Below are 24,779 nucleotides of genomic sequence, written 5' to 3' on the forward strand. Positions count from 1 at the left end.
GGTAAGAAAAAAAAAAAGAAGAAAACTAAAACCAAGGCCCAAGCCCGACTCTTATTCTCCTCCATCGCTGCAGTTTATGAAGCGGCCCCCTTCTCAAGTTCAACAGCTGTGGCTACTTCTCTCCGATCAATCAGCTGGGGCTTCGATCGATCACTGAGTAAATTTCTTCTTTCCATTCTCATGATTTTCCCTTCTTGTTCTTCTCTTGCTTCGATTCTTCTTTCTTCTTCTCGTTTCTTTGTTATATTTGTGTTTTGTTTGTATTTTATTTATTCTCTGCTTTTCTTCGAGTTCTCTGATTTCTTATTTTTCTCTCTGATTTAATATATTTTTTTTATTTGTTTTGAGTTTTTCTTCTGATTTATGCTATGTTTTCTTCTTGTTGTAGCTAATCTTTTAACTGTCCATCGTACATTCTGTTTGATTGCAGTATATCTGAATGTTTATCTAGCCAAACTGTGAATTTTCTGTTCTACTTTACTAGTATTGTTTGCTTATATATGCATTGTTAACATTGTAAAACTTTTCATGATAATAAGATTGATTTCATCAACAAATGATGAACATGCACCATTAATTTCGACTCTACATGGAAAACTTTGTCAGATTTGCTTTTCTGGTTTAGTGGTGATACTTGGATAATTTGATTCTTAATGAGTTTTTGTGTAATTTAGTTAATGTAAACTTCTAAATGTCGACCTTTGAAATATTGTGTGTGGAGTATTGAATATTATGGCATTGAGTATAAAATGCCTCATCATATATTTTTTTTAAGTCACTCCACTGAGTCAAAGTGAAATGTCCTCATTTTCTTGTAGATGTTGATTTTATGCTAATCTGAATTCTTACTGGTTATTTTATCAAAATCCCCAGAGTGCTTGATTGCAAACCTCTAAAGAACCACCGATTAAATACGATTCCATCTCACTCTTTACAGACTTTTTCATAAAAGCCAATTATAAATGGCTTCATCGGCACCACCCCCGAAGCTGTATACTGATGATGTAAGTCTCATCGTGATCATACTCGATACCAACCCCTTCTTTTGGGGCACCCTCTCAAACACAACGGCCTCAAACTTCTCCTTTTCCAAATTCCTCAACCACATGATTCCCTTTGTTAACTCGCTTCTCCTGCTTAACCAACTCAACCATGTTGTCCTTATTGCTGCTGGTGTTACTTCTTGTGGATACATATATGATTCTGCCACAGCTGTGGCGTCTGATGGTGGTCAGAAGGTGCCTGCTGTTTGTTCTGAGATCTTGAGTCGCTTGGAGGAGTTTGTTGCAAAAGATCAAAAACTCGGTAATGGTGATCTGAGGACAGTTGGCGGTGTGATGTCATCATTGTTCTCAGGGGCACTCTCACTTGCACTTTGTTGTATCCTTTGAATTATATGTGATTAAATGTTTTCTTTTTTTTTGTAACATGTTATATTTTGTTGATCCATAATCTCTATTTGAATAAGATATACAGAGGGTTTTCCGGTCTGGTATGCAGCATCCTCAGCCAAGGGTAAGCACTTTTTCATGTTTGTTTGTTTATTTTTCAACCCCCTCATTTAGATGAATACATTTTGATGGCAAGATGTTATTTTGAACTGAATTTGATTTGACAATTATGTTTAAATGGACCTTTGCTGATTGGAATGGAGTGCTTTGACTACTTTTTGTGAACCATTTTTCGTACTTATATATAATGCTGAACTAACATCAATTGGCAGATTTTATGCTTGCAGGGCTCCCCAGATGGACCTGAACAGTATGTATTTAATACTTTGATTGCATTCATTTCATATGCGTCAGACTTCTGTCTCAACTTCATTATTGTGATTTGCAGATATGTTGCAGTGATGAATGCAATATTCTCAGCGCAACGTTCCATGGTAGGTCGTGAAGAATAGTGTAGAGTTTAGCTGGTGCTGTCAATATTCATTTTCACTTAGTTTTTGTGCTTCCTGAATATAATTACTGAAATGGGTAAATAAACTGTCAATTGTTATGGTTTCCTCAGCTTATCTTTGTTTTGTTATTTGGTCATATATGCAAATTTGGCTGAATTATCTTCTGATTCTAGATTGGTCATTTAAAAAGTTTTCTTATGGCTTTTTTTTTTCGGGACAATGATTTAGCTCCAAAATTATTTTTATTTCAAAATGGGATTTTACAATGGTTATTCTAATTGCCACTGTAATTCTTTGATATTTAATTGCAGGATCTGTTTTTCTTATAGTATCTCAAGGTCTATGAAGAGTTGTGATGAACAAAACAATGTAGTTTAAGCTTAAAAATTATATGTTCTAAGATGATTTTTCAGTTTTGCATGTCTCTGTTTTCTATTTATCTGCCTAAGACACCTGATCAAGTTTTTACACAAAATACCTTTTCATGGCAGGATGGGGAAAAATAGGTGTCATTGGGTAGAAAAATTTCTATTCTCAGATTTACTATGATTATATATTACAATGCGGGGGAGATTTGTTATTTTGACTCATCTGTTTTGCTAGTTCTTTTACCCACCACATGAAGACTTTCTTCTTCTTTGCATCTGCTTTTTTTTCAATGTTTTAACTAGGCTGGATGGTATCACTTTGATTGTTATGTGGGTGTTGAAACAACCTATAGTGTTTTTCATTTGGAAGTTTGAAAGATGATGCAGTGCAATAATTTAGCTTTTGGGAACTATGTGGTAGTGAAGCCCTACTAAGGGGACCTACATTTGCATCCTGAGAAACCTAGGGAGTAGGGACCGGATATATGGAGACATATACTGATACATCCTTTTTCCTAGGAATGACATGTAGGCAACATTTTGTCATGCCATTCCATCTGTGTCCATATGTATCACATAATTCATTATATTTGAGCTGAGAACCAGTATCCAATTGGATCATTTGTAACCCAATGTTGACATTTTTTGCCCTTCAGTTTGTATTATTATTATTATTATTGTTGTTGTTGTTGTTGTTAATATTATTATTGTTGTTGTTGATTATTATTATTATTATTATTATTATTATTATTATTATTATTATTATTTTATCCTCAAGATGTTCTGTCTGTGCAGTTCTATGTTCTTGTGCTTGTTTGGGAATTTTTACTGATCATTATGATGAAAAATCTTATTTATCTTTCAGGTTCCTATTGATTCATGTGTTGTGGGAATGCAACACTCTGCCTTCTTGCAGCAGGTTTTGTTGTCTTCAGAAATTGGAAAATTTTGCTCAGTTGAAAGATTACTAATTTCACCTCTAGTGTTAATATGGGTTACTTATATCTTGGATTTTTTTTTTTAATTGTACCTGGCTGCCAGGCTTCATATATTACCGGTGGGGTTTATCTGAAACCACAACAGCTGGATGGCTTATTTGAATATTTCACAGTAAGTTTTTAAAGTTGATACCTTTATGGTTACATATGCCAAGTTAATATCTTTATGGTTACATATGCCAGGAATTGTATTGCTGCATAAGATAGGAAATAATCCTGTACAGGTTGTTTTGCCATAAGAATTGTTGCTGCCCCCAACATCTGTGTGTAAAAAAAAAAAAATGTTTTGTCTATCTGATTTTGGTGGACCATTCTTTTTTCTTTGAAAAATTTTCATGTATTTCTCAATTAATATTCTTCACAGAGATGATTTAGTTAATGCTTTTTTGGTTAAACTGAATGTACTGTGAACTATAATGATTTTAAAATTATTGACAATCAAGATGAGGACTTTCTTGGACTAAATTAGTGAGTTTTAGGGCATGCCAGGGTCTATCACACTATATTTAGCTTGCCTGGCATAGTCGGCAGTCATTCAACATCTACCTATTATAGCGTTATTCTACTCATTTATTAATTATGACGTCTTTCTTTGTTTGCAGGCAGTATTTGCAACTGATTTGCAATCTCGCAGTTTCTTGCAACTTCCTAGACCTGTTGGTGTGGATTTTCGTGCTTCGTATGTACTTCTCTAAGAATTCACTTGACCATAACCTTTTAATATGAATTCATAAACCTTGACCTTTGATTTCTAGAATCCAAACCATTCACAGGTAATGCTTAAAATTCTAGCAGTTTAAAAGGGAATTTAATATAAAATGTTGGAAATCCTAGTGTCATCTATGTAATTTTCTCCCTGAGATACACAAACATGAAAAACTTTTTAATATCCATAATAAAAGGATTGTGACAAGAATCTTTTCACAACTTCAATCTCTTGTCATTTACCTCAGCTAGGTCATGTATGTAATCAATTATTGTTGCTCGTAATATCCTGCCAAGATCTGCACGTGATTCTATTTACGAACAACTATAAAAGCTTCACTGTAATGTATTCTTTGATTTTTAGTGTGGCTCACTGTGGTTATATATTGCAATACCCTTTCAAAAACTTTTCACTTTGTGGTTTATTTGTGTGAAAGTGCATGTTCCTGAAATTATTTTTCTCACAGGTGCTTTTGCCATAAAAAGACCATTGACATGGGGTATGTTTGCTCTGTTTGTCTATCAATATTCTGCAAACCTCACAAAAAGTGTTCCACTTGTGGGTTAGTATATTTTCAGAACTCTCCTACCAGTTACATATTGCATTATAGAGAGTGATTTGCATCATATATTGCTTCAATTTTTTATAATGTTACACTGGATTATCTTTGATGTGTACATGGCTCTCATTTTCATATGTCAGTGCTGGTGGCAATTAACATTTCCAGCTGGTAGCCTTTTATTCTATTTACATCACGTCTTGTGTGATCTGAGTGGTTGATTTTATAATAAGAAAAGTTGTTCCTATTTCAAGTTATTCCAAAGGTGGTATTTAGTTAGAGAGGTTGCAGCATTCTAACCTCGCCTACCAAAAACCACCTATAGGTCAATCAAAGTATACAATCCTTTGAACAAGTGGGAAAGTAGTCAATTGGCTTCATGTTTGAGGTGAAACGATATATATCATCTCTTGCTGCTTACAAGTGACAGTGGCAGAGTGTTTTTAGTAAAATTGTGATGTCGCCGTGGTGAATGGAGTCGATGCATAAGAAAAAATAATTTCTACCTGAAAACTTTTTGTGATGTTACCAGACTGCATGACCCATAGTTAATAATACCAGACTATATTAACCTGCCATATGTAGATTCATTTCTTTGGTCACTCTTGGGAAAGATGAGGGCCAGACTTCCTGTTGGTTAGATTTTTAAATATAAATATACGGTTTAGGCCTGTTGCTTATGTGTATCACAGGCAAAAACTGATTTGTTGATGAGATGAGAAATACCTATTTAAGATATTTTGACTCCTATTATTTAAGACTCTACGTTTTACTGAAAACTCAGCACAAGTTGTAAGACTAATGAGACCAAAAGGTATGGTACTGGAATTGTGCGAACACTCTCTGATTTTCTATGGGAATCCTGATGCTATGCTATGCTGCCTAAGATAATGAAACTTTTCACACATGTGCTCCATATTTTGTTAATCAGAATACACAGATTACCATTATGGATAGTTTTCAACTATTCAAAGAATTTATGATCCTATGTTCGGCAGAAACATTCTTCACCTTATGCTATGTTATGCTGCCTAAGATAATGAAAATTTTCCCACATGTGCTCCATATTTGGTTAATTAGAATACATAGATTACCATTATGGATAGTTTCCAAGTAGCCAAAGAATTTATGACCCTATGTTCGACAGAAACATTCTTCACTTCACTCTCTCCGGATCATATTTTTTCCTCCATTATTTATTATTAACAAATAATTCCAGCTGTTACAGTATCATTTTGTGAGACATGCTTGTTTTGGTATATAATGCAGATCAGAAATCAGTCACTCACAAACTGAACAGTTGGATCGCAAAAGAAAACTTTCAGAAGTTTGATATAACAGGCAAGCGCACAGCCTCACACCTTGCTAATTGTTAGATGCATCATCGGCTTTTTTTTCAGGTGTTGAATCCTCAAGCAAGACACAGCATCTTATCTTCTTTCAAGCATGACTTGTGAGGAATTTTTGTGCCGGCGTCATACTTACCTACTGTCGTAACCCTTTTTCTCTATAATTGAGCACATAATACTTGCAACATCCCATGCATGTAAAGTAAACCATCTCCTAATATTTAGGTGATGTTTGATAGTGTGGATTATAAAAGGTGTTGTAGATTTGAATGGAAGGAATGGAATTTAACTATTGTCATTGGATTAATGGGCACATGATGAATGCCCAGTTTGTTATTATTCTCTTGTTTGCATTGTAATTTAGAGGAAATACTAAAATGTTGACTTAATCCTGTCTATTTTATCCAGGGGCTGATATGTAAATTATATTAAATTTAATATAAATAAATATTATAAAACTTGTGTGTTTAAAAAGTTAAAATGACCAAAGTGCCTTTAGTCTAACAACATTGGTTTCATTGCGAAAAGGGTTGTCTATTGATACATATTGTCCGGGATTAAAACATGTTGGACACAAGTAGGTGACTACGTGCTAAGGGTTCGCGGTTGTGGGTGCACGATTAGGTCCGTATTATTGTGCGCACTCTCATAAGTATTGTTTACTGTACACACACTGCCTTGGATTAGTGCTTAAACAGGTTTTTAGCCTTGGTTCGGGGTCATATACAAGTTGAAATTCATTCTGGAAGTGTTCATGGGGATATAAAGACAAATATATGGGTTTTACAGAGGTTTGTCTGCAAGTATCAACATAATGTGTGCACTTGCAAAGTGATTGTATAAACAATATTGATTTGCTTGAAGAATTTAACCTAATTTTTTTGTCCCAGTTTTTTAAAACAAAAAATTATTAAATTGGGGTTTCAAACATAATATTCAAGACACCAACATTTCAAACACTCAGTTAGAAACGCAGACTTTTGAAAAATAATAATAATGAGTAGTTTGTTAATCATGTCTTAAAAAAGTAATTATAATGATTCTTATTTCTAACTGATATATTTTTAAAATATATGCCCCGGGAAAACATCACCGGCACGCAAATCTCAACCGTTTGTTTCTCCTCGCGATCAACAGTAACGATCGCGACGTGAGATCTGACTAAATTAACGGGCCCACAAACAACGGCCACTAAATCCAACCAATGGGGCCCATCACACATGGCAAACAACAGGGGCACGTTAAAAGCTGGTTCTCCTCTCAAATTTAATCTCACCCGTTTATTTTCCCTAGAGATCAGAAACGAATGCCTCGTGATATGATCCTTCAAACGGCTTAGTGCGCTACAATGATGGTTTCGTAACAGCTATAAAACACAGCACGCGCTCTCGCGTTCTCGAGGAAAAGCGGCAGAGCGGGGACGCCCGGGTCTCTCGGGGCCGCGCCAGCAGGAGAGAGAGAGAGAGAGCGCCTCGAAGGAGATAAAACCAGGGAGTGGGCGCGCGAGAAGCTCGGAGCGGCAGAGGAGGAGGGAAAGGGAAGGAGATGAACGAGGAAAATGAGGTGAAAATGACGCTCTCAAGGGAATGATTTGAGTGCATCCCTTCCCTGTGGAAGAGGCGGAGGAGGAGCAGGTCTGGATTCCTGAGTCTTTGATTTTTAAACTTTTAAATTTTTTTTTTGTTCTTTAATGGAGTTTGATCGTGGATCGTGGTCTTCAGGCTTGTAGCTGTTGTTTTATCCGATTCTTGATCCCTGGTTCGTTGCTCTCTGCTCTCGTTATTTCTGGATCGATTCATTGTTGTTCTTGTCTTTTGTTTCCTTTCTTTTTTTCTTTTTTGGTGATTTTCTTTGTGGTGTGGATTTCTTTTATTAGGGTTTATCTTGATGATTAGTTGAGTGCTGTTTGTAATGCTTTGATTTGTGAGTTGAATGAGTTCTTGATTTTTGTGTCCTTGTAACTTCAAGGAAATGGAAGTTCTGCAAGAGAGAACATTTCTTGGTTGTCGAGTGATACCTAATTGGGGAATTTATAATATACTAAGACTAATGGAGCTTTTAGCATTATAGGAGTTGCGAGTAGCATTAGAAATGCTTTTCTTGTGACATTAGAGAAAATGGAAATTATGTGTGAGAGAGAACATTTCTTGATCATTGAGTGAAACGTAATTGGCATATTTATTGCTTCTGATATACCAAACCTAGTGGAGCTTTTGGCATCATACGGGTTGCAGGAGCATTAGAGATGATTTTCTCAGGTTTAGCAGGGACATTATGAAAAATGCTGCCAAAATGCCATTGACATTGCCATTGAGGAGGTGGTTTAGTGCTGCACCCAGGATCATAGGCTATTAAGTCAAGCATTTGTTCAGTTTATTTTCTAAAAAATTTGTCTAATTTAGCGATTACATGCTTTCTTAGTGCATCCTGCTTATTATTGAAAGTTTCTCTTGTGTCCCTATGTTTCACACATTCAACTTTCTTGGCTTTACTAACTAAGCATTTAAGTTATGTTTTGTGATTGCAAAATTAATTCATGAGCTGCAATTAAGTAGTATTTATGAAAATCCAAGATGAGCACTGTTGCTTCATCCAATTTGCTTGTGTAGATCACACTAGCAGTGAAGGACTTCAAGCACAAATTCTTATCTCATCTTCAAGTTGGCCTTGACCTTAATTGTTATGTGAAGTGAAAGTTAGGGAATATAAATGGCTATGAACTTGATGACAATATCTTCATGTTGAAGATTATTTTGTTGTTTGAGAGACCATCAACCTTCGTGATTGCTGAAAGCTAATCACATTTCTTGGTTTCCTGCAAACAGTTGCATGTGTCAACACACACATACACCTCTCTAGCTCTAAGAAACATCATATGCTCTGGTGGTGTAGCTTGTTTGTATTGAAAATATCTAGGAAACTTAGATTGACAATTTATTTACGGAACTGATGTCTTATTTTTGCTTTCTTGAACTTGAACTGGCATATGGTTTAAAATTTCCCCAGTATCTTCACAATTTTAAAATATAGTTTGCTCTTATTACATCCATTTTCCCAAGTTCATGTGATAATTCTTACTAATGGTGATGCCCCAACTAGAAGCCTAGAGACTATGGATTTCTTCATGTGTACAGTGCATATAGTGCATTGTCTTATTGTGCCGAATATTGCTTGCAGATGGCTTCTTCTCATGTTAATGACAATGCACCTCAATGCAAAACTTGTCGATGTGGGGAGGGAGACGCAAATATTTGGACCACAAAGACTCCTGAAAATCTTGAGAAACAAGTAAATAAATGTCCAAATTGCCAGGTAATAGACTTCCTCCTAGTGTTTTTGTGTTCTTAGTTTACTATATATATCTCCAGTTTTGAGCTTTGACTGCATTGACATTGGATAAGAATTTGTTGCATGCCATGAGATCAGGATTCTATACTTTTGATGCATGTGAGCATTGAGCTGGTTTGGATATTCTGCTCCAATTATCCTTCATTTGGGCAATCTTTCAGAATTTGAAATTGCAAGTTTTTCCCTAGTGTGCATATAATCAGCTTAAAGTTGAATCACAAGCACATTTTTTAATTCTTTTATTTCCTCTTGCTTGTTCATTTTGGTAATTATTGGGTTGCCAGATGTGGCAAATCCATGTTACTTGCCTATTTTAATTTGAAGATTTGATTGAATTTATTAGCAGTGTTAAACACAGCCAAAGTGTGTTTCGCCATCTTTTAGCAATATAGGCACTCATCCTCATCAAGGTTTTAATTTTCTGCAAAGGTTGTTTGTTTGAATTTTTTTATTAACTTTTAATTCTGCACCTTTTCCTCTTTGGTTCCCAAGAGCTCTTTTATGTAATATGCATGTTTTCTCTTTACTGTTCATGAGCATATCATTTAGTAGGCCCTATGTTCCCTGACTCTTTTCTTCTTTTCAAGTTCAGCTCATTGGAACTTTGCTTTGTCTTCACATAGTATCCTCAGCCAGATTCATATACTGTACAAATCTTCTGTGATCATCCTCAACAAGTTCCCTCAGGATATCTTTTCATGGTCATTGATTTTTTATGTACATCAATTATCATGAATCATAATATCATTACCTTAACTATGTTACGTAGCTACCTTTAGTATAACCTGTTGGATGCCTTCCTCTACTAGTGATCTGAACCCCAAATGAGCATCCAGGGGACTTTCTAGGTGATTAATGTAACCTGTTACTCTAATGAATTATTTTGGTTTTTGTACCACCTTCTTTTATAGTTTGTTATTTGTTAAAAATGTTGGTTGTGAAGATTCATACAATTCTGCAGGTCATCAAGAGCGGGCCACTACTTGTGTCATCTAGAGGCAAGCAGCCATCCTAATCCTCGGTGACAAAGGCTCACCATTTCTTTAAATATGTCACATGCTCATCCTCTTCTTTTTCTTTTTGTATCAATAGCATTATGTTGATATCCAGGGCTGTAATTAGGATGTCATGGGCCCAATATTTTACTTAATGTTTTAAGCCTGAGCTAGCCTTTTGGTCTTGGAATATTTATTTTCCAAGATCAAAATTTTTTATTCTGTGCCTAATGTTTCTTTTTTAAAACTTTTTTGGTGTATTTGATTTTGTAATACCTGCTTTACTTGTTAGTTGATATTATATGTTTTTGGGTATGCCCAAATCCACCCTAACACAATTCTATATAATTTGCACAATCTTTTAAAATGGTGTTTACTGTAGGCTAAGCGACAGAAGTGTTGTAGTGCTAGAGTGAATCAACTTCCCTTTCACTGTACTTGTTTTGATGTTAGTGGAAGCGAAGATGCTTCTGCTAACTTCTAAATTCTCCTCATTTCATTTAGGTGACTTGATGGGAGTTGGACTAAAGTAATTTAAGTGGGGTGCTTGATTAAGTAAATTAAAGTGTACTTCATCATTAAAGCAATGGTGCTTTTGCTAATAGAATTGACACTGCTATCTTCTTCCGCACTTCTGCCACTCGTGCCAAACTGAGCATCCCTTTAGTGGATTGGCTTATTAACTTCAGCAGAAATATCACCACCACAAAAGATTCATAATATAGAGTACATTGAAGGCCATGGTAATTCTTTTTAAAAAAGAGTTTCTTGAATTTCTCTAGCTATCACTTTTTGGGTATGTACTACTAGAGTAATTAATAATCCCCCATCGGTTAATCTAGTAAATACAAATATGAATATAAAAGTGTGGGTCTCTTATCCAACAAGCGTAAGCTTTTGGATTGAATCCAGCCTGGATAATGCGCTTGTTCTATTTGTTACACATTATAATGAGTTTTGTGTTATTGTTAGTAGAAAATTGATTTTTTACTATTTTACTTATCATTGTTTTTGAGTTTGTTGACAAGCCATTTTTGTTTTCCACCGTTATTCCAAACCCCGTCCTTCTGTAAAATGTGTGTCTCAACAACTCTTCTATAAGTTATTTTATGAAATAGTTTAAAAAATCTAGTGTCTTGTTATTGTTCTCTCCATCTTTTGTATTTATAAAAATGCAGGTATAGGATGGACGTCATGGAAGAAACGGTGGTTCGTTCTTACACGGACATCTCTAGTATTTTTTAGGAGTGATCCAGTAAGTTTTGGGTTCATTGTCTCATCATCTTCAAATCCCTTTTCTGACATCTTATTCTGTGTTTATTGCTAGTGTCATTTGCATATTCTCAGAGTATGAAAGCTATTTACTGCTGGTCAACTTGTCTATTTGATGGTTGGATAAACTGATGGGAGATGCTGTGATTAGAATTTAATACATTTAACCATGATTACTATTTAAGAAACTCCATTGCATGCTGTGGATTTAGGATGCACACAAGAATCTTAAAAGAAAAGGCAGAAGTCCGATAATTAATAACACAATATGTCTAATCTGAATGCTGGTCTTGATTATCTTTGTACAGTAAATATATATATATATATATATTATGACTTGACCAAACAGTTTGGCATAACCTGGAGAACAGGATAGAAAATGCAAAGCAGTGCCAAAAACACCTAATAAACACAAGGGTTGCTATTCCATGAACCTAACATAGACCTACTTCAAATACTTTTACAAAAGCTAAACATCAAACATATGCCATTTTCTTAAGTTTTCAAATGTATTCTTGCTGGATTTCGCAAGAATTATAGAGTTAATAGTTGTTTCAGTTTTCTCCAGCAAATGGATCTTTAAAAGTTTTGGAATTTTCTTAAATAAAAATTTAAGTTTAGGTTGTGGGGGCGGGGGCCTCTTTTGGTTAGAATTATATTGCAAAGTCATCTTGCTGTAAATTGAGCATAGGAGCTGTATGTGTGGCATTTTACTTGAGAAATTAGCTGCAAACACGGTGACAATGAAACTTGACTTCTAAATGGAGTGGCATAGGACGGGAAACTGGTTTATGGATCCAAGGCGCAGCCTTCAATCTGTTTTATATTACCCCTTAATTGGTTTTGAAAAATAAACTGTTAATCTGCACCAGCATTGTCATAGTTGATTTTTGTTTGTCTTTTATTTTTTATCTCTGTGCCCTTTCCCTTTTCAGTCTTGGTGCCACAACCTTCAGTTCTTTGAAAAATTATAATATTTAAATGAATTTTAATGTGCTCATTGAATCCACTTGTTTATTTATTTATTTATTTTGTAAATTTCACTTTCAACTTATTATTTCTCTTTTTTTACTTTTCAGAATGTGCCTCCTCCGAAAGGAAGTGAACCAAATCTTACTCTCGGTGGTATTGACCTTACCAATTCGGGAAGGTATACCTTCCTTTTGATCACCAGAAAACTAATTAATGTCTCCGATTAGAAATAAACTTACTACGATATATGTGTATAGTGTTGTTGTGAAACCAGATAAAAAACTTTTAACAGTTCTCTTCCCAGATGGTCGTGATGGGCGTACTTTTACTCTCAAGGTTTGTCTTAAATTATCGTATTCTTCTCTACTTTTTGCTTGTGATTATCCTTATCTTCACTTGTGCTTCTTTGGATTAACAGGCAGAAACTTTAGAAGATCTAAATGAGTGGAAGACTGCATTAGAAAATGCTCTGGCTCAAGCACCTAGTGCAGCTCTTGCAATGGGCCAGAGTGGAATCTTGCGCACTGATGTCGCTGACTCAATTGAAGCCTCATTTGAACAATGTACTTCTCTTTTCTAATCCCTATAGAAATAAACATCTGTCTGACAAAAACCACTTTCTTTGCATCCCATTGATGTGTTGACTGTTCACTTAAGTTGAAAGCACAAAGGGATAGGAATTAGCTGAGCAAGTTTATAAGCACAGTCAACTAAAACAAATTGAGATCCAGAATCCCAATCCCATGTTTAATTTTTTCTACCATGCTTATATTTTGTTTATTTTGAAGTCATATTTTGCCTTTCTTTTTTGCACATATTTCTATGCTTGTTATGAAGCTTCATGCGTAGTTCCCTTCATTACGAGAGGAAGGAAAGAATAAATCTTTTGACATCATCTTCTGATTGCGTCAATGAGGTAGATGATTTTCCACTTTGACAGCTGTAGATAGTTTTGAGTTCCATAATGACAATTTTTCAGGTCATCCAATGCAGGCTAACCTTGAATCAATTTCCTTGTTATTGATGATAAGAAATAATTTATTTTATTTGTTAACTTACAGTATTCTTTACTCAAGGCATTCTCGATGATTTTTGACTTTTCATTATCCACATTGAAATCATGTGTAATGATTCTCCTCATGTACTCTAATTTATTCTTTGTAATCTATGTTACAAGCATGGTTGTATGAAGTTATTAAGGTACAATTTGTGAATAGTGAGCATCATAGTTTATACTATTGCTGATTAAGCCGTTTTTGCTATTTTGTTTCAGGGAGGGATAGGCGGCCTGGGAAATCCTTGGTGGTTGGAAGACCAATATTACTTGCACTTGAAGATATTGATGGAAGTCCATCCTTCCTGGAAAAGGCACTCAGATACATTGAACAATATGGTGAAGTCTCTCATGTTGTTTTGCCATCATTTGCTTGTTAAAAATAAAAGTGATATTTTTGTCTAATTTTGTGAAAATTGGTTATAATGGTAGGTGACATTCCTTGTTCTACAAAAGCTATTTATATTTGATGATGATTTATAATAGCTGCTTATGAATAATTCTATGGATATGTACTCTACACTCATATGATTTGCTCCTTTATCTCATAATATGTTAGAAAGCAAGTTATGAAGTTAAGCAGCCAGTATATAATACATGTTTCTAGTTAAGTTTTGGTAGGTTGGATATATTTTACATAGGTTCCATATTCGTTGCTTCATAGTGTGCGACTACTAACTACCATTGTAATTAAATTGCCAAAATAAAGGTTTATGAAGATTCTCATGAACTTTTTTTAGGAACTCGCTAACATCTGACTAATGTCAAACACCCAAGTTATTCATCAGAAATGCATAAGGAGAGTGCAAATTTATAACAACCTTATACTTATAACAGAAAAATTCCACACCTTATCAACGATAAGTTAAATGTGTTGTCTTTGTCCAGTTGACTGTTTACTTTACTGAACAGGAATAAAAGTGGAAGGGATCCTGCGCCAATCGGCTGATGTTGAAGAGGTAGAGCGGAGGGTTCAAGAATACGAGCAGGGTCTGTTTTATATCCTCATCTTGTTAGATTTTTATTTACATTCATCACTGGTTCTTCTCTTTCAAGTGAAAAATTCCATTTTGCAGAACCATACTATTATCTTGCATATTCCTTGATCAATATTATAAGCTTCTGATAAATGTTTCTTCACAATTTTGATAGTTCCATTAGAGAATCTGACTTGGTCTGTATTTGAAATTTTCTTTTATAGGGAAAAATGAATTTTCTGCTGATGAGGATGCTCATGTTATTGGCGATTGTATCAAGGTAAGCAATTGTTCACTATTGAATGAACATCTGAGCTGCTGTCATCATGATAACATAAACGTAAGTACAAATGGTTCCTCAATTATTGTTGACAGCATGTGCTTCGAGAATTGCCATCATCACCAGTTCCCGCCTCTTGCTGTACTGCATTGGTAGAAGCATACAGTAAGTCAGAGCATTATGGTACAATTCTGCATGCCATTTTACTCATAACAACACATTTACTCAACTTTCTCTTTTTACTTTTGAAATCCAATTAATTAGTCTTATTTGGTTCTTATTTAATATTCTGGTACTACGGAGATTATATGAAACTTGTGTTCCTCACATTTTTTTTGTTGTATTTCTTGATGTTTGCTGTGATTTTAATTGGTTACGTGTGTCTACATTTATAAAATGTATCCAATAAAGTACACAAGTATATTTTTCAGAGCAGCTAGAAAGTCTCTACAAGTTATTGGGGCTCTTTTCTCAAGGCTATTACAGTAACTAACAACCCACATTGGTTAAGTTAGTAAAAATGGATATGAATAAATGCCTGGGTCTTTCATCCTATTGACTTAAGCTTTTGTGTTGAATCAAGTGTATATTAATGTGTTCGTTCTATCTGCTGCACATCATAGCACTTCCATATCAATTTTTTGAGATGTCAGGCATCTTAATTTAAATTGCTGATTTATTGACCACTGATTAAATAGTCAAACTGTTGATGTAGTACAGCTTTGCATCTGCCTAGTATCAATGGGGTTTCTTAGGAATGCATTTCAGAAGTTTTTTGTTAATGTAACAATAAAATAAAAGATTAAAGGTTGGTGGGATTTGATGTAGCTGTTAAGCTATCGTTCCTTCAGTAGAGAATGAAATCTGTTCTGCTGTGTTTTTTAACAATGTAATAAAATATTCAGGTTTGTCAGTTTAGATTATAGCTCTTTTTTGTTGTAGTTCCTTTGGTGGAGACTTGAATTTCTTCTCATTGATTATGGGAAATAATTGCTGTGTGTAATACAAGAGGATTGCTTAAGGAAATGCAATGTTGCTGTGTGGATGCTAAGGTGTTTTAAGTTCTCAGTGCTCTTTGCATTCTTAGAATAACAAATCTCAAGCAGACACATGCAGCTAGATACATGTATGAACTGATAAAGTTGCTTTAGCTGATTGACTTGCATGTTTTGTTAGATGATTGTAAATAAATTGCTTTCCTAGGATGGTCACGAGGTAATACTTAAAATTAGATATAGGGTACTGAATGATGTGATTTCCTTGCCTGAATCTCTTCTTCTGTTTCTTCCATTATTTTTCAATACGTATTTTCTTTCCTTCATATAAGTCTGGTATTATTGAAGGAACTCTTCCTGGTATAATGTGGACTTGTGTTTGAAGTATGACTATTTCTGGATTGACCAACTTTTATACATTCTTGACAATTAGATGTGAGGTTCAACTTATTGAATTTTTTTATTAAATAGGAACTGATCGTCGATCCAGAGTTGATGCTTTGCGTGCTGCAATTTATGGATCATTCCCTGAACCTAATCTACATTTATTGCAAAGGTACGCCTGATAGTCATGTGATAACTTACCCCTTCTTGGATGATTCATTTGGATTTATTAAACTATTGTTGGTATGCCTGATAATATGGAATAATTACTATACATATTTTTCCTTTTGCTACTAACTTTCCCATTAATAATGTAGTTCGCTTAGTTTATTATATCATTCTCTTTCTCTACTCTTAGATGTTGGCCAAAAATAGCATGACTTGCCCACAATAAACTAAGCTGCAGTTTGTATTTTGTTACTATCCTCATTTTGTTTGGTGAAGATTGTTCTCCCTCCAGCATTTGGTTTGTCCATTTCTATTTTCCCATGGAGCAAAACTTCAAACTTTTTTCTTTAACTTGGGTATTTTTCAGGATCCTTAAGATGATGCGAATTGTTGCTTCTCACAAATCAGAGAATCGGATGACTTTATCTGCTTTAGCAGCTTGCATGGCTCCATTGCTTCTCCGTGCACTCCTTCATGGTGACTGTGAGGTTGATGATGACTTTAAAATGGGTGGAGATGGTTCTCTTCAGCTCTTGCAAGCTGCTGCTGCCGCTAACCATGCTCAAGCCATTGTAATAATATTACTTGAAGAGTATGAAAGGATATTTAATGTAAGTTTTGGTACCTTGCTGAACAATATGAGATATATTTGTTACAGTCTCTTAATGCATTTCAGCTTTTTGGTCTACCCAGGAGGATCTTTCACTGGAAGGTTCTTTATCTTCTGAGGTTTATACAGACTCAGAAGATGATGATTTCGAGGATGAAGAGTCGACAGATGATGACATCCTCGAAGATGATGGATATCATGATGCAGATATAGACGTTGAAGCAGATATAGATGACGATTCTAAACATTCATCAAATGAGAAGCATAGCAGAAGCGGAAGTGAAGTTGCCTGTGGTCTATCTGATGATAAGGTCAGCCTTTTTAATCAGCTAGGTTCACCCCTCAAATTAATTTGGCCTAACAAATTGTCCTTAGCTCTGTTTGGTTTCCACTTTCTTGGAAGTGTTTTATATGATGATAGATAGTGATATAGAATCAACTTCCTTAATAAGCTCACACTTCTAACCATAAAAATTGGCACTGAATTGCTTGCCATGGAAACTTTGCCAAGTAGAATATTCTTGAATGCCGATTTTCAGGTGAGGATTGATCCCTTGTTTGACCAAGTGCTTTTTGGTCATGAACCTAAGGAACATCTGTATAATATCTTCCTAGACATCTATTGAATATGCAAAGGTGAGCAAAAGCTTATTTCAGTAATATATATATATGATTTCTGGGTATGTAGTTTATCCTGTCACCGAACTCTAAGCGCTAGTTGCACCTTCTTCGGTCTCTTTCATCGGCGTGGACCGAAGGAACTTACTGAGAAAATGATTTTGAGTTTAATCACTCGGGAGTCGGAGCTAGTTTTTCTATTTCTCACGTAGCGCTAAGAAGGAAGGGAAGGAGAAGCTTTTATCTCGATAAATGATCTTAGGAGTCAATTCTCTTTCTGTTTTCACAAATCCCAATGGCAAGAAGCCCTCGCCTTAGCGAGATGGATTGCAGCTGGGAAGACGAGGCAAAGGACCTCCTGATCTGGTGCCGATATATATCTTACCACTATTTACTTTCTTTCTCTGATTTTCATTTACCTTGATTTTGTTTAGGAATTCAATATAATTTTCTTTCCTTGAATGGTTCTTGGTGGCCACAATAAAAAAAGACCTGTTTTTTAAAGTCATACCGCTCTTCAGTTAATCAAAGGCTCTAACCATTGATTGGAAATCCTGACTTTGATGATTCTCATGCACTATTTTGTTCTGTGGATTTTTTATTTCTAATGCTTTTGTCAAAAGTTTGTTTACTATCAATTTCCACTATTTGCATGAACTGCTATTCTTTGACAACCCTTCTCTTTTCAGGACTCTGATGATCATAATATGGGTCGTACTTTCTCTGGTGACAAAGACCACCCTTCAGTACTTTCTGCTGCAGCATTGAATGCAGCAGATACTTCTTTGTTAAAAAAGGATGCTGAGAAACCTTTGCCTATAGCAAGTGCAACTGTCATTCAACGTGATGAGTTACTAAATGTTGAAAGGAGCAATAGTAGTTCTGCAGCTGCATTGACTTCTGAATCACGTTTGGCAACTGGAAGTAATGGAAACTGTATGAGTACAATGCACAAGTCTGTTAGTCATATATTACCCTCAAGTGTTTCCAAGTTCAATGAGGACTTGATAGAACCATCAGCCACTAGCAGAAAACCAACTGTGTGGGGGCGTATGGCTGTGAGTATACATAATCCAAAATATTCTTCTTTACTGTTATAGTTAAATGTTCTCTGATATTATTTATATTTTCAGGCAAGAAAGAATCTTTCCATGGAGTCAATTGAGTACTCTAGTGAAGATGATGAGTAAGTAATGCATTTCATCTATGTATTTTTTTTTCTGAACTTTTTTCTTCTGAAATTTTCCATTTTAAGTATTTAGGTACCATTCATTGCATTTTTCCTGTTTAGCTTCATAGTTATGCTATTTAAACTATGCATTATTGTTTATAGACTTATTTGTTTCTCAATACAATCATGTTGTTTAGCATGTAGATTCTAACTTGGTTAGTTTGGTCTTGAAGCAATTCAACCTGAGCAAACTCACTCTATACTTTCAGTAGCATGCCTGAAGGTTGCTAAAATTGAAATTTGGGGGCATGCGGCATAATGGCAATGAAATTGTGGACAACACACTCTTTTTTGAAGGTCTAGATATGGATGCAATGGGGATATACCAGTCCGTGCTCAGAACAACCAATGCTAGCATTAGTAAATAAAGTTAAGGATCTCTTTTCTAATTAATTGTTCAAACTTGAATTACAGTGGCCCATGACTAAGAAGGCATAAGAGTAGGGCTTAAACTTTAATATGGAGGCATAGGAGGAACGGATAAGCTGAGGATGAGGTAGGAAGGCATAGCTACTAAGTATATGAATAGAGCAGTCACTACCTGCGATTAATATTCTCAAGTTGGTTAATCAACTTAAGGGTGCTCCATAGTTCAAACTTTTGTGCTGGAAATTTAACACAAAAGCTGGGAGACGTTTGGTTTTGTACTATGGGCAAAATGAAGCAAAAATATTGCTGATTCATTTTGCAAGAAAGGATTGTTAGATGCTAGCTAAACATGTTATCTGGGCATGATTCAGCACAGAAGCTTAAGCTGATAGGATGAGAGTAGGTTAGATGTTTTGCAATTAAAAGAAAAGAATTTCCATTTTGCTTAGAAATTAACTTGCACAAATGTTGAAGACTCTAAAATCTTTGTGTGTGTGTGTGGATTGAAATATATTAATTATCCAGATAAACTTGCCTAGCCATACTTATAATATTAGGGATAAGTTCATCTCAGGTGTGTCTCCTTTTTGGCTTCATTAGCACGAGAACAACCCATGTCAGACTTATTAATAGGACCTACGAATTGATGTTAACTACAAGCATCTTTTCGCACAGAAATGTTTCGGAAATCAGAAAAATTATTTACATCACTTTTAGGTAAAAGGTTTACATTTTCTGCGAAGTTTTGTGTGTGTAGTGTTATAAATGCTGTTTTGTTACTATTTAAGTGCAAAATTTATGTGAGTTCCCTCATCTTTTCATGTCTGGAGTTCATGTTGAAAATCAAGAAATATGTACCCAATCATTCAAATTATATTTGTTATTCAAAATTTCAAATCAATGTAATCCTTTGTCTTTGCTGTATCACAGCAGATTTATGCCAGAGTTCAGCTAAACTATCGTCAAAAATCATGTTCTATGTGAATAGAGGGATCACAAAGCTTTTCCACATGATGATTATATACTAGCCTTGAAAGTTGTAATATGTGCCATAATGTACAGGGGAGGAGCTTTTCTAGTCAACAACCGGTTGGGTCATGTCCTTTGTTTACCTTATCAAATTGGATGCTTTGAAGGGTATTTCAGAACATTTTGTTCATATCCATTATTCTTACTCATAAATCCGCAATCACTGACATAATGTTTATTATATACCCATCATTATACCTTTGTATAACTAGAAACCTTACCAACAAAAATGTGAACTGGTAGCTATAGGAAATGCAAGGGCATGCCCCACAAATTTGTATAAATCATATATATTGTTTGTTATTGTTTTGCTTGATTTTTGTGCTATGTTTGAAGACCAGGTCTTACTGAGAAGTTTGTTGTTTGTCTGAGATTTAACACTAGGGGGGTATAACCTTTGTATCTAGAGCTAATAATGCATTTTTTAAAACCTTCACATCCCTAGACAAAACTGTTTTTATCTGGGTTGTCTTTGAAGTTGGGTTTTGACACATCGAAAATGTTTTTAACTGTGGAATTGGTTATGACATTGGAGACACAAGGGAACAGATTCTCCATTAGCTTGGGTAAGGTTTGCACATTTAAGCCCATCCCAAACTCCAGAATGATAGGAGTTGCCTTATGCATTGGCTGTTCTATTTTGGGGCTTGTTGACTTATAGAATTTTATTAGGTCATTAAGATAATACATACATTGAAAATTTCATTAGGAGAACCAACAACTGGGTTAACCATTTGGAGGAAACTTCGCTTAGGGTGAAAGAACTTAAGGTAAAATAATTTTTCTCCAATTATAGTGCATCCTGAATATAGTAGTTCAGTTTTCTATTTGTGATGAATAAGTTTGTCTCTATTGGAAGGAAATAATACTGGAAATGTTAATCTATTTAATCTCCTGCTGAGTATTGCTATAACTGACTCTTTGTTTTTGACCAGGGTTGCTATTCAGAAGCTCGAGAATTCTAAAACTGACCTGCAAAATAAAATTACAAAGGAGGTAGCTCTCCTAGCCAGTAAATTTTTTTTACTTTCTGGTATAAAAGAACTCAAGAAATTTAGCATACTGTAGGCAGAATGATTTACAGACAAGGTCTGCATGATCAGGTAAAAGGAAATGCAATTCTGCAGGCAAGTTTAGAGAAAAGAAAGGAAGCACTGCATGAACGACGTTGGGCTCTTGAGCAAGATGTAGGTCTAATAAAGGACATTGCTGTCCTCATGAATTTCTTTGCTTGATTTTCCTTTTCTCAATTTAAACAGCTGACATTTGAAAAGACCTTGCATTTCATTTTGGATGAAAGCCATTGCGTCTGGTAACTGCATATTTTGGCACAATAGTCTGCTGCTGACTTCTGTTTTTGGACTATCTTGTGGGCAACAGGTGGAAAAGTTAAGGGAGCAGTTACAGAAGGAGAGAGACTTGAAGGAGTCCTTGGAGTCTGGGTTAATGAACATTAGACGTGGGCAATTACCAATAACAGCAATTGTGGATTGCAAGGTCAATTTCCATGATACTAAACATTCTTATCAATTAATATAGTTGAAATTTGCGCCAGACTCATAGTGTAGCATTGTCCTACAGACAAAGGCAGATCTTGAGGAAATTGCTCTTACGGAAGCAGATATCATTAATTTGAAGCATAAAGTTAGTGATCTTCGTGGGCAGCTAAGTAATCAGATGAAGCTAGGCTATGCTTCCTTGTGTGAATCTTGCAGTCAGCAATTATACAGAATGCATCAATTAGATGGGTAAGGATTTTATCTGCGTGTCTTCTCTTTGTACCTCTATGAACATTTCCAGATTCATGGTACATTCAGTTATCAAAATGGGTATTCTCGCACTCCACACAATAGACCGTGAATGTGCTGGTTTTCTTTGTTTTAAGGAGTCGGAACAATTTTCTTTTCTAGTACAGTTGGTCAGTACACAATGTTTTTATTGAATTTCAAGATTAAAGTCATATAACAATTTTCAGAAACTTGCCTGGATTATTTCATAATTTGATTGAACTAATCATTGTCTTTCTTAGCATTATTTTGTGGATAATCCAAATGTTTTGGTAACTGCATTAAGTTATGATTTTTATCCTACCTTCTTATCAAGATGAGAAGAATGTATTTTAGAATTCATCTTATTTCTTAATAGGGTCATGCTACATAATTCTTTTCCACTGTCTAGTCTAGGATGTATAAGATTTATATAACTGTTCTATTTTCTTTTTTGTTGTATTGATTGGTGTATTCTTTATATTGTGGCAAATTTAGTTTGGGAAATTTGATGACCGTGGAATTCTAAATATAAAATGACAAGTTTTACAGGTTTAATTATTTTATCTACCTGGGTACTTTATTGTTTATTCAATTTTTTTCGTTTAATACAGGGCAGATAAACAGAAAGAGATTGCCAGTACTGCTGTTGTACGGGAAATGGACAATGTATCACAAACTGAAGTAAGATTTTCATATTTTTGAAAATTTCCTCTCAACTATTTTCTTTTCCCTCATTTATGAAAGGCCTCCGTATTGCTTTATGTCCAAAACATCTAGTTGTTCAAATATATGGTTAATCAGCTCTCTGGCAGGAGATTACCATGTCTGCGCCCGCACCCATGTGTTGATTTTTTATATTCGCATCTCAAATTTGCTTTTGTTGGAGAGCCCAGGTCTACTCCACCTACCTAGTATGGTCAGCCTTCTTCCAAAGAGTGTATCATAGTACCACAGGACAAGAACATACAATTCGATTTACATTTACGGCACCTATTGGCTTACACACTTGCATAAATACATACTATACTACATAATAATTCAATTTGTTCTTGTGACGCTTATTGATGGAAATGAAAATTGCTTATCTGGCATGATCACTTTTTAAAATTGATTCTTCATTCGCTGAAATGTGCCATATATTGAGTAGCAATTGTTGTTTTGCAGCATAGTTCATCTGGAAGAGACCCACAGAATGGTCAAGCACTGAGATCAGGTATGTCTTCTTACCCAAAACATGAGCTTCCCCAGAATACTCTGCTCAAGCCAACTAGTCTTTATGATAATATATCTGTAGGAATCAGTGAGTCTCCCTCTCTCAAAGAAATAACAGCTGGGACCAATGACCTACATAAGAATTCTTCTATCAAGGATGAGGTGATCTTTCTCATTGTGCTTTCCAGCAAAGTTGAGCCAGCTCTGGTAGCTAATTGTTTGTTTGTCCACGCGCAGAATGTCTTGTCTAGAGCAAACTGTAAAGATGCCAATACAAAAACTCTAGGTTCGCCTTCTTCATCTACTATGCAACCAACCCAGAAGCAACATCTGGACACAAATAAGAATAGCTCAGTACCTAAAGGGTCCAATTTTGCTTCATTTTCAGATGAGCCAGCAATTAGCCATAAAGTTGTTTCGAAGAGAACCTCTTCAAAGTATGATGTAAGTCTCCATTTTCTTTTTCATGGATTCTGATTTCTTTTTCTTTTTTTTTCCGTATTTTTTGTTCAAACTAAAATGCATTTAACATCTTTAGCCTCAAGCCGATTCCTATTATGAAAAAAAGTCTGTCATCGGCATGGACACTCAAAAGCCAAGGAATGAGATGGCAAATCCTCCTCCCATGAAACCAGAGACAAATGCTGTAACGTTGACAAGTACTTCTCTAGTTTCCAATGACGATCAGTCTACTGCAGAGTCATTACCTGTAAGCCACAATATCCTATCGGCTGGGTCTTTTTCATCAGGCCATAATGCGAAGAAGGTGGACGAAGATTCAGGGTCTTTACCAAATAGGAAGGATCCCCAGAAGCAACAATCTAGTGCAACGAACCTAGACAACCTGAAATCTTTTGGATTAAGTAATGTGCCATCCTCTGGTGACCCAACTTCACTAGAAGTTTCTTCAAAGAAATATAGTTCAAGGGGTGAGGTAAACCTTTTATAAGTTTACTCTTATCTGTTTGAGTTATACCCCAGCTCTCTTTATAATCAGGTTTGTGGGCTCTCATACTTACGAATTTCTAACATAAATCGTAGTATCAAACAAACATTTAACAGATGAAAATGAAGTTAATTGAAAACTACTCTGCTTTTGCAACAGGAAATAGCTTCTGTAACATCGTCTGCACTGACTAAGCTGACAAGCAGACTTCAATTCCTCAAGGAACGGCGGGTCCAGCTTGTAAATGAACTGCAAAACCTTGATGCAAATCGCACGTCAGCTCCGGAAGGTCCTCTTCCAACCAGCTCAAGATGACCTATAAATGTTTACTAGACTAAATCTCCAAATTCTCGCTTCCAATGTATAGAGCCAATATATATTTGCGTAATGTTGAGCTATTCTTTTTACTGTCATCTAACAACATGAAAAGCTCATCCATGTTGAAGAATCCTTTTGTTAACTTTTGGTTCCTTTCCTTTTGTACTTTGGATTAAAGGGCACAGCAGTTATATCAAGAAGCATACCAGTTTGCCAATGCCTCAAATGAAGTATGCCTTATTTGCTCTCCTGAGTTATTTTTTCAAAATGTTTTTAAAATAAATAATTCTTATATGATTCTGGGATCAATATGTTGTCTGAATCATTCAAGGGCGGGGCCTCCCCAGCC

At 35.3% G+C, this 24,779-nt stretch overlaps 2 protein-coding genes across 9 annotated transcripts; both read left to right on the plus strand.

Annotated features, from left to right (window-relative positions):
* Positions 1–43: 43 nt before the first annotated feature.
* Positions 44–6,286, plus strand: LOC120262457 (general transcription and DNA repair factor IIH subunit TFB4). 3 transcript variants are annotated; one of them, XM_039270570.1, is made up of 11 exons: positions 44–157; positions 874–1,380; positions 1,469–1,515; positions 1,724–1,761; positions 1,840–1,885; positions 3,137–3,190; positions 3,313–3,381; positions 3,872–3,948; positions 4,442–4,537; positions 5,804–5,875; positions 5,935–6,286. In XM_039270570.1, the coding sequence occupies exons 2-10, from the start codon at positions 963–965 to the stop codon at positions 5,865–5,867; spliced, it is 909 nt and encodes a 302-aa protein (XP_039126504.1). In that variant the 5' UTR covers positions 44–157; positions 874–962; the 3' UTR covers positions 5,868–5,875; positions 5,935–6,286. The 3 variants fall into 3 exon arrangements, with proteins under 3 accessions (XP_039126504.1, XP_039126502.1, XP_039126503.1); XM_039270568.1 differs by having other exon boundaries at positions 5,804–6,285; XM_039270569.1 differs by having other exon boundaries at positions 938–1,380; positions 5,804–6,285.
* A 984-nt stretch (positions 6,287–7,270) lies between these two features.
* LOC120260953 (rho GTPase-activating protein 7-like) lies at positions 7,271–24,658 on the plus strand. Of its 6 annotated transcripts, XM_039268553.1 has the most exons (28): positions 7,271–7,517; positions 7,605–7,641; positions 9,061–9,195; positions 10,193–10,229; positions 11,405–11,481; positions 12,578–12,648; positions 12,728–12,806; positions 12,889–13,033; positions 13,744–13,863; positions 14,437–14,514; positions 14,726–14,781; positions 14,877–14,964; positions 16,248–16,332; positions 16,696–16,939; positions 17,022–17,249; positions 18,246–18,614; positions 18,690–18,742; positions 21,121–21,181; positions 21,289–21,372; positions 21,566–21,682; positions 21,767–21,933; positions 22,566–22,635; positions 23,119–23,167; positions 23,249–23,328; positions 23,404–23,452; positions 23,555–23,610; positions 23,705–24,100; positions 24,272–24,658. In XM_039268553.1, exons 3-28 carry the CDS (start codon positions 9,061–9,063, stop codon positions 24,425–24,427), a joined length of 3,150 nt encoding a protein of 1,049 aa, XP_039124487.1. In that variant the 5' UTR covers positions 7,271–7,517; positions 7,605–7,641; the 3' UTR covers positions 24,428–24,658. The 6 variants fall into 6 exon arrangements, with proteins under 6 accessions (XP_039124487.1, XP_039124483.1, XP_039124486.1 ...); XM_039268549.1 differs by having other exon boundaries at positions 23,404–23,610; XM_039268552.1 differs by having other exon boundaries at positions 14,877–14,946; positions 23,404–23,610.
* The last annotated feature ends 121 nt before the right edge of the window (positions 24,659–24,779 follow it).

This window comes from Dioscorea cayenensis, chromosome 5 (genome assembly GCF_009730915.1).
Source record: "Dioscorea cayenensis subsp. rotundata cultivar TDr96_F1 chromosome 5, TDr96_F1_v2_PseudoChromosome.rev07_lg8_w22 25.fasta, whole genome shotgun sequence".
Lineage (NCBI taxonomy): Eukaryota > Viridiplantae > Streptophyta > Magnoliopsida > Dioscoreales > Dioscoreaceae > Dioscorea > Dioscorea cayenensis.